Raw genomic sequence first — 9,925 nt, forward strand, 5'->3', positions numbered from 1 at the left:
GTCTGACAGACACCAAAACCCTCATTCTTTCTGTTTTACCGTGTAAGGGAAATCGTGGAGGGCTTGAACGCCAGGCCAGAGAGTTTGACCTTTCTCTTGCAGAGCAAGGGGATGGCTGGGCAGCGGAGTGACATGTTTAGAGTAGCATTTCAGCGAGATTATTCTGAGGACAGTGATAGTCTGTGTGGCTGTTCACCCTACATATATGTGTAGGTTATATATCACATGCGATATGTGTGTATGCACAAGTATTTTAAGGCTGAAGATTGTAGCAGTGATTCCCTATCACGCATGCAACACCAGTGTCCCACGAGCATTCTTCCAAGCGGGAATAAGAAAAACTGTGCCTTTTTTTCTAGGAAATGATGAAGGACCAGGATTCAAGAGAAACGAGCTGCAGCCTATGTTCTATGTGACCCACCAGTGCTGCATATACCAGTCTAGGTCATCCCCTTCCTTAGAGGTCCTGCAGCAGCCTACTTCCTCCATGGAGCCATCAGGCAACTCCGCCAGCACTTGCTCTCTGCCATGTGAAACTCTGTGTTTTCTAAGTACCTGGGGGTTTCTGGTGAGCAATCAAGCCCCAGAGGGAGAAACCAGCAGAATGGAGGGGCTGGCACGCTGCCCATGCCCCCTGGTCCAGGCAGCACTGGGATAAAGCCAGAGTTCAAGGAACTGTTTTCATGAGGAGCTTGGAGAGGTTCTGGGCACAAGCAGAGGTGCCTCAGAGGCCCGAGGACAAAGGAAAGCCCAGCGTCAGGCTCTCTCTTGACTCAGACTCAGAATTCAGCCCTGTTTTGTTACGTCAGGGCCTGGTGGCTTTGGGACTGTGGGAAGCAGGGCAGTTGGCAGGGCCATTGGCTCCTTTGTGTTGGGCATCACAGTAGAGGGGGTCCCTGGAGCCCCAGCAAGCCCCTGCAGGAGGTGAGCTGTGAACTTCTCCCCAGAGTTCCAGAGGTAAATAGCCTAGTCTTTGAGAGAAAGGCCAAGATCCCCCAGGAAAAGGTGGGGCTCTGGGCTGTGGAGGAGTGAGGAGTCAGGTAAAGTGGTCCTCATTTAGGAGTCCCTGTCATGGCGCAGTCTGACTAGGAACCATGAATCTGACTAGGAACCATGAGGTTGCGGGTTTGATCCCTGGCCTTGATCAGTGGGTTAAGGATCTGGCGTTGCTGTGAGCTGTGGTGTAGGTTGCAGATGTGGCTCAGATCCTGCGTGGCTGTGGCTGGCAGCTGTAGTTCCGATTAGACCCGTAGCGTGGGAACCTCCATATGCTGCACGTGCGGTCCTGAGAAGCAAAAACAAAAAGGGGGTCCTCATTTACATGCAGGTGGTGACGCCTGGGCGTTAGGTGTCTGCCCCATCAGGGTGTAAGCTTTTGAGGATCACTGTCTTCTGGTCTTGTCCATGCCCGCTGTTGGTCAGCCAACTCTGGCCTGGCTTTGCCAAGAAGCCTTGTGCCTAAGATGGCAAGGAGAGAGGTCCAGGAAGCCAGGCAGGAACCTAAATGAGGGCAAGAGCGATGGTGGGGCCCACAAGTTGGCAAAGGGTATACATTCCACTTAAAAAGAGGGGGAAGCTGCCAACCCAAATGTTGCCCTTGAGTGATGCCAGATTTTCCTAGTTTTCCCTTAAGGAAATAGTCATCCAGATTTTCATGTGACATCTCCTGATTTTCCAATGTGAAAGTTGGCAACTGTGGATTATTGTCCTTTTGCACATTGGGATCCATTCTCTGCCCAGCTATGTCCTGAAGGGGTGATTCTTATGGGCAGTACCCTCCCAGGCTCCCTCCCTGTCTCCTCACCTCCCCTCTCTCTTGTTCTCTAGATTCCAGATGGGTTTGGCTAGTCAGCAGAATAGGTAGATCAGAGACCGAAAGCTGGGAAGTCAGGATATTTGACTCCCTTGTTCCAAGCCAAAGAGACCCCCTGCAACCCTGCCCCCCCCACATCCTCTGAACCCCTATCTACACACACTGGGGCCATGGTTTTGGCAGTGACTGCATTTCTCTGTTTACTGTCACAGCTCCTGCATAGTGGTCACTCTCCTGGGTGATAGCTCTTATGGTCTGGTGACGCCTCTGTCTTCATGCCTAGGGGAGTACCAGCTCCCCTGCTGGTCTCCAAGTGCCTCACATCCTTTGTTGGTTCTCTTCATCCAGTCCATGTAAGTGCCTGTAAATAGTTCCTTCATTCTGAGCTGTTCTCAATGAACAATTTTGAATGTGCCCTCCCTTTCCTGACAGGAGCCACCAAAACACCAGCTACTTCATTTAAAAAAAAAAAACAAACAAAACTGTGGGAGTTCCCTGGTGGCTCAGTGGGTTAAGGATCTGGTGCTGTCACTGCCGTGACTCTGATCACTACTCTGACAGAGGTCCCATCCCTGGCCCGGGAACTTCCATGTGCCACAGATGCCACCAAAAAGATAAAAAAACAAAAACAATTCTGAAGTCCACATACACCTGGTTCTGCAATCTGGAGCCAGTGGGAAGGAACCCAGCTCACAACCCCTGCCATAAGCTCCAAATGCTGGACCTCAGGCAGAGGCTGAAAGCACCGCACAGACCAACACAGTGCTAGGGTCAGCAGGTACATCATGAGCCCGTGTCATAACTGAAGAGGCAGTCCACAGAAAGAGAAAGCCTTGAGATGTGTACAACCAGTTTAATGACTGATAAAACCATCCAGATGCCAAACTATGGAGCCCAGGGACACAGAGGCACGAAGCCTTGGGGGAAAACACTAGAGCATTCTCGTGGGGAAAACGGGATCACCTACGGTTGATAATGGGGAAGAGGAGGTCCACTGGCAGCTCAGAACTATGACATTCCTCAGGGGAACATGCATCCCACCCCCAAAGCAGGAACAAGCTGGCCGCCTTCACTCCCGAACATAAATTCTTGTGCAGACCACGTCATCGGCGCCAAACGTCTGCAGAGAAGGAAAACCAATCAGTGCAGATGCCTGTGCAAAAATGCTTAAAGCATATCACTAATAAGGCCACTCACTTACTGCCCCGTTAAAAACTCTTTGTAACCGTCTTTCAATTTCCTGTGCCGTGCGTTCATGCTCAGCGCTGAGGGTTGCTTTGATTTTTGTTTTTTTTCCCCCCATAAGCTCTGCATTGGCAGAGAGGCAACTGGGGGGGTATAGAATTATGCTCTACGCAGTTTTCTTTTGCTTCTGGAACCTGAGAAAGCTGACCTAACTAATGCAAGTTTCCTGGCTTTAGTTTTTTAAATTAAACTAAAGCGGGGGAAGATGACATGTTGGATATGTCTGCAGCAGTCCTGTCTTTTTTCAAGTGACTTCAAGAGAGCAGGGGGCCTGGGCTGCGGGAGCCCTAGGGGCTGGCACTGATACCAGCCAGGTGGGGTATGGTGCAGAAGTGCCTTCCAGGAAGCAGCTGTCCAGCCTGGGAGACGCCCGAGACATTGTATAAGTAATACTCAAGTTACCTGCAAGCTAGAAAAGCCATCTCAGTTGCAAAAGCACAGGGTCGGGATCCAGACCTAGCTCTGCAACTCACAGCAGGGTAAGCTGGAGGCAGGCCTCTGGCTCCCTGGACAGTTTGGGGGTGGAAGAGGGAGGGAGTTGAGGAGTGGGGTGCAGTTGAACAAGATGATCCCATGTTTCTTTCCAGCTACAATTCTAAGGTTCTTTGTGTGCTTGCAGGGGGGAGAACACGGATCATCCCACACATGGAGGAGGATGGTTTTCTTCTGGCCTCTAAAATGTTATCACTGTAAGGACACGGTTTCAACTCTTCCCCAAACTAGCCATTCCTCGCAGGCCCATCCTCCTGGGTCTCTCAAAGGCAGTTCAAAGAGAGAAAGCACTATTATATGTTAAAAAAACTTAAAAAATTTTTTTTGCCGTGATACCCCATCTGTGGATTGACCAAGGTATGTTTATTTGCAGACATACATTTTTCTGTGGGAAGGCCTCTATCTTTCAGATTGTCACAGGGCCCTGAGGCTCCAGAGAGATTTAAAGCCCTGAATTAAGAGCTTGAATATACTTGCATCTTACCCTGGGCCTTCCATGGGTCATGAGAGGCTCTCAGAGAACGTATGCTGGAATATTATTCTAACGGGTGTTTCAGGGAAATACCAGTCATTAGTGATTATTAAGGAAGCAAATCGCATCGCCAGCCTCCCCTGATCACACTGGCACGGCTTCACCCCTACTCCTTTTCCTCATCAGTGAGGAATGCAGAAGGTTCTGGATGCTGGGGGAGGGGGAGGCGGGGAGGGGGGGGTTCCCATGGAAATTCACCTCTCAGATGTCCCCACCTCTCAGAACCAGACTGGTTTTCCAAAACCTTCCAGCTCTACGGCCATGGAGTGTCAAAAGGAATGCCTAACTTTGTGGATTGGATTCTTTACCTGTTCTGCAGTGTCCAACACCCCACCCAGGCCAACACATGGCTGCACAAACCAAGAAGAAATTGCTGCCTGTCCAACCACATTTGAAATGTCCTTCTAAGCCTACAAACTAAGCTGAGAGGTTCCTGAAAAAAAAAACTCTCTGTACCATGTGCTGGAAGGGTTTAAGGGAATATACTCAATTTTCAAAAGAAAGCAACTGGAGTTCCTGCTGTGGAGAAACAGGGTTGGTGGCATCTTGGGAGCACTGGGATGCGGGTTCAATCCTGGGCCAGTGCAGTGGGTTAAGGATCTGGTGTTGCCACTGAAACTGCAGCTCGAATCTGAGCCCTGGCCCGGGAATTCCATGTGCCTTGGGGCAGCCAAAAAAGAAAAAGAAGAAAGAAGGCAACTTACAGCCCAGGGGTGCCGGGAAAGCCTATTTCAAGTTAACTAGTTATTTCCCTCTTGTCATAAGGAGATAGCATCTCCCTGCATTCGGATTTATTAGTGATAATAAGCCTTGGAACAAAAGCCCCCACTTTGGATCCCAAAAGCCCAGAATGAATGCTCCCTCTGAGGTTTCTATATACATCTGCTGAGCCAGGGAAGGATGAACGGCTGGAGTGGAGAATTTGGAAGTGGTGGAGATCTAGCAGCATTGGGCCCATGAGCTGGCTGCTCAGATACTACAGAGCTGAATAAATTCACATCTTCTCACAGAGCAAACCCAGCCTGCTTAACCCTCAGCTGCACTCAAGGACTTGAAAATCATCTCCCTCTTCGCTCTCTCTGGTACCAGCGAACCATAAGTGCCCCTTTTCTCTTCCATCCCCTATGTCTCAGCCTCGAATTGCTCCCCCAACCCCATCAAATATTCCCGCCCTTGAGACAGCATTAACCAGGTTGTAAATGAAGCCAGTCCTTTCTCTTTGAACAAAGAAAATATGTGAAATCTCCAAGCACAGGACAAGAGGAGTGAGAGAGTGAGGCCAAGCCATCTCCATTAAAGTAAAGAGACGGCTCCATTTAGGGTCTTCTTGCTGCAGAAACATGTAATTTCAGGGTTGAGAGGGACCTCCGGGGATCAGACTTTAGCCCAACCCTTCATTTTATGGCTGGGGAGGGACCCGCCATGCCCAGGTCACACGGCCCTGGCCGAGCGTTCCTTGCCACCTCCTTTCCCAACGTTTCTGGGGGACGTTGGCTAAGATGGGGCGGGCATGCAGCCTTAGAGGGGAGACTTTAACACACGCCTGATGGAGAACAAAGGATATGGTTTTCTGGTTACCCACAACAGCTTTCCCCTTTCCTAGTGGCAGAGATGGTGATGGGGCGGGGGGAGTTGTTACAAGGAAAGCGCTTGGTTGGTTCTGAAAGACGAAGGGAGAGGGACAGGGAGCTGTCCTTTCCTCCCGGTCCTCCTTTGCCCCCGTATTTAAATAAAGGGGAAGGGGCAGTGTGATTAAACTACGGAGGCTTCCAACTTCAAATCTATTTCTACTTCAGGTCTGTAGGCTTTGCCAGATCTATTTTGTGCGGCCAGGGATGATTAAAAGGTTTCCATCTGACGACCTGTAAGGTAGAGCCCTCCGCATTGTGTAAACACTCAGATTGACTAATTTCCTAAATCAGCATCACTAGTCTGCCTCCGGAAGGCCATTGGAGTTTATCAGGCTTGGAGTAAAAATGTTCTTTAAGGCTTCGCATGCTGCCATACAAAATTTCAGAAATCTTTCCCAGGCAGCAAAATGGGGAATGAGGAGGGGGAAAAAAAAAATCCCTCTGTAGAGTGAACCCTGGGACCTCACAGGGCCCAAGCAGGCTGGAGGGGAGGCTGGCTCATGCAAGTCAAGTCACCGCAGGGATGCATGGGTTTGCAGAGCAGCGGGCAGCCGGTCTCTGGCCCCTGCTCTGCCTTCTGAGCCGGGTGCTCTTGTCTCCTAACAGTGATTCCCTCTGACCTAAACTGTCATCTCAAGCTTTCTGCTCACATTTTAACCCAGGGCCAAGGGTGTCTCTCCCTGAATAGGTGAATGAGGATGATATTTGTGCGGTCGGCCACGGGCATCATCTGGTTTCAGGGTCGGGGGGCCTCACTCACCAGGATGAGCTCGTCGTTGGCCAGCTCGCGGGTCCAGTAGGTTTTGGGGCCGTCCCCCTCGAGCAGAGTTTGTGTGCAGTGGATCTTGTTCTCATTCTCCCAAGTGGCTAAACTCTGCGGGGCAGGAAAACCATTAGTAACATTAATTACAGTCTTGGCAGCGGGAGCAGAGACAACAATGAGCATGGGAGAATAATTGCTGTGCAGAGAAGCAACACATGGTCCCTGTCAGCAGGGCACAGAACCTGCTCTGCTGCCCCTTATCGAGTCCAAATTCAGGGGGTTGATGGCGGATTCTATGGGTTATAAATATACCTTGTATTACACACACACACCAGAGTAGCAAAGCCTCAGGCATGCTTTACACCCCCAGGAATAAAACTGAGAGCGGGCCATGATTCATTTCTGTCCAAATAGACTGACCCTTCAAGCAATTTGATTCTTTGAGGCAAGAAGCTCCACATCAAAACTACCAAATTTTAAAGCAGCTAAGATACCATGTTTGTAACTGAGTTTGTGGCCAGCAGATCCGGAGCACTGAGCCCTGCATGGATTTGGGGAGGATGCCTTTCTTTCTGCACACAGCACACAGCCTACTCTGATAAACCTGAGTGTCTCTGGTTCTGAGGATACAAACACTGCCACTTCCCAGGTTACATCTTTCTAGAAATTTTTTTTTTTTTTAATCTGAAGGGTCTTCATGCCTGGAGGTAGGAGCAAAAGGAGGGATTCCCTGCCATTTTCTCCAGTGCCTGCACAAAGCCAAGTGTTGTACAGCTGGGCTCGAAGGCTGTACTGAATAAGCGCATCCCCGCTTTTACTAACACATGGGGCACGTTCACTAAAGCCCCACTCTCCAGGCTGTCGTGTGACCCTTTGATTTTTGAAAGAATTCCTGGCTCTGGCAGTAGTCACTGTTGGATGTCTCCAAATTGAGTCCTGCCTATGGTCAGGCCTTCTACCTTAGGCTCCCAGACCTTTACTTTAAACTGTCCTGCTCTTTGTTTTTACGGTGTAGTGGCTGGGGGCTCCGATCCTGCCAGCTCCAAGCATCATTTTCAGACTGTGCCAACTCTGGCAGCCAAATATTGCTGTGTGGGCCAGCCTGCTCCTGGGGGGCTGTGGTTCTGGGTCCTCCCAAACCCAGTGCCCAGAGAGTCACACTCCAGATCACACAGGTTCGGCTCAGGGAAAGTGAGAAACAATTTCTCACTCTCTGGAATGTTACTACTTTTTCTTCTTTTCCTTGGGGAGGTGGGGGGAGACATTTTGTCACTTTTTAAATAAGTGGTAGCAGCAGCAATTGTTTTTCCATCTGTCTTCAAGATACATGAGTAGCCAACCCCCCATTCGAATCCAGAGATCGACCAAATGCAATTTTCACCCATCTAAAAAAGGAATTTACAATCCCTTGCTTCAGTCCACGACTTCATTCCTGCGACCCATATGCAAAGAAATACAGAATTTTTGTCCTTTAGGACTGAGAGGGAGCACTTTGTCCATTTCCCAGGCAGAATCTGCCTTGCAGATTGGAATATTTGGAAATATTCCTCCTTCCCTTTAAGGAACCAAACTAAAGGCGGGCAGGAAAGGTGCCGGGAACATCAAGACCGCCGAAACTAGATCCAGAGCGTTCCCAAGGGGCCCAAGGACCCAGGAGGGCGGGACGCCAGAGCTGCCGCTCCACCTGCGACTAGAAACGTGGCAGCCGCGCTGCAGGACCCGGCGGCCCCTGCAACCTCCTTCTCCCTCGCCGCCTGCGCTGGCGCAGAGCGTCGCGGCAAAACGCTGCAGAAGCCCCCCTGCAAGGAACGCGGCACAACCCAGAGTCCGCACTATAAGCGCGCTGTTAGCGCCTCGGGAGGCGACTGATGAGGCTGGGGAGGGGATGGGGTGGGACGTTCTCCTGAGCCCAGGGCAAAGCGGTTGCACAGATCCTCTCTGCAAACAGCCCGTGCATATGCCTTGCAAGGAAAGCGAGCCACAGGCTGCAAAAGAAGACGTAAGTTCGTCTGGCCGCAGCGGTTCACGGGTAGGGAGTGGGGACCCGGGAACGCTGCCCAAACTCTGGTGCCTCACCCTGCACTTGCGTCCGTCCACTGTCTCCTCTTCAAAGCCTTCTCCGACCTTGAAGTTGATCTCGGTGGTGCGCACCGTGGTGGATGTCTTGATGTAGAATTGATCCCCGTCCTGGCGGATCTCCACGTGCGGCTTGGACGCGGCCGCCACGGCCACTTTCCTCAGCATGGCGTTCACACCTGCTCCGGGAAGAATGGGTGCCACACGGATTCGAGTCACGGGGCCTTGCCATCCACCCGCCGTCTCAGGACTGGCCCGGCACTTCCCAAACCCTCTGACTATAGTTAGGGGCCTTAAAAGTGATCCATTCCTCCCCCTGCCCTCGCCCTGATTTTTGAGATGAGAAATTGAGGCTCAGAGAAGCTCAGTGGCTTTCCCTGAGTAGCACAGTGAATTCGTGGCAGAGCCTAGTCTCAAACTGAGTCCCCAAATTTAAATTCCCCGACCCTCCTAGGACTTCAGTAATAATCTCTCCTTGCGATGATCTAGCGCGAGATAAAGGCCGAACCGTCGGGGAAAGCGCCAAGCGTCTAGCAAACGTTCGCTGGACCCTTGGATCCCAGGCTCTACTCGCCCGTTCTCGATGGGGGTGCACCTGGCAATTCGCCTCATCTATGGCTCTCTTGCCTGGAGTTGGTCCCGAAAGCCCACCCTCTGCTGGCCCGCGGCACCTCCCGCCGCTACTCCCCGTCGGGGCGCGCGGTCTGCGCCAGCTTACCCAGTGCCTTAAGCAGCTCGTCGAAATTCTCGCTGCTGCGCATCTTCCAGGTGCCTGCGAAGTTGGGCATGGTGACAGCAGTGCCGGCGGAGGGTAGGAGAGGGCAAGCACGGACAGCTGCAGCGCAGCGGGCACACTCCAAGCTGCAAGGCGGAGACTGCAGCTCTGCGCTGAGCCCCGCGCGCCTTGAGTCACCGGGAGAGCGCCCCCAATCCCCCGCCCTGCTCCAAGCCCCGCCCCCAGCCCCGCCCCCGCCCCCCGTGGCCCCTTCCCTGCGTGAGCCCAGCCCCCAGCCTACTGTGGCCCTACTCTGCCCCTTGGCGTTTCAGTCTCCTGTGGTGCAGGCCTGGCATCAGCTCTCCTACAGCTTTGGGGGGGGGGGCGCTTCTGCCACCCCCAGGCCACCCACATCCTTCTTTAAAGTAGGTGGTGGGAGAGAGTTCAATGAAACAAGATTGGCCAAGAGAGGAGAATTACTAAAGTTAGGCGGTGGGGACTTGGAAAATCATTACACTATTCTTGCTACTTTTGTACATGTTTGAGAATATCCATAATATAAGGTTAAAATAAGTGAGTGGGGGAATCGCCAGAGAATGAGAGCCACTCTTTCCCCACTCCCAGTCGTGCCCTCTGGAGGGTGCCCAGGCCGTCACCT

At 51.9% G+C, this 9,925-nt stretch overlaps 1 protein-coding gene across 1 annotated transcript; it reads right to left on the bottom strand.

The window, feature by feature from the left end:
* Positions 1-2,777: 2,777 nt before the first annotated feature.
* On the bottom strand, positions 2,778-9,350 carry CRABP1 (cellular retinoic acid binding protein 1). The gene is given in 4 exon segments (NM_001128492.1): positions 2,778-2,933; positions 6,474-6,587; positions 8,553-8,731; positions 9,271-9,350. Coding segments are annotated over 4 exon segments (414 nt in total). The 5' UTR covers positions 9,341-9,350; the 3' UTR covers positions 2,778-2,882.
* Positions 9,351-9,925: the final 575 nt, after the last annotated feature.

This window comes from Sus scrofa, chromosome 7 (assembly GCF_054392235.1).
Source record: "Sus scrofa isolate SSC_HxYL_T2T_F1_AM1 chromosome 7, Sscrofa_HxYL_maternal_Yorkshire_Landrace_v2.0, whole genome shotgun sequence".
Classification (NCBI taxonomy): domain Eukaryota; kingdom Metazoa; phylum Chordata; class Mammalia; order Artiodactyla; family Suidae; genus Sus; species Sus scrofa.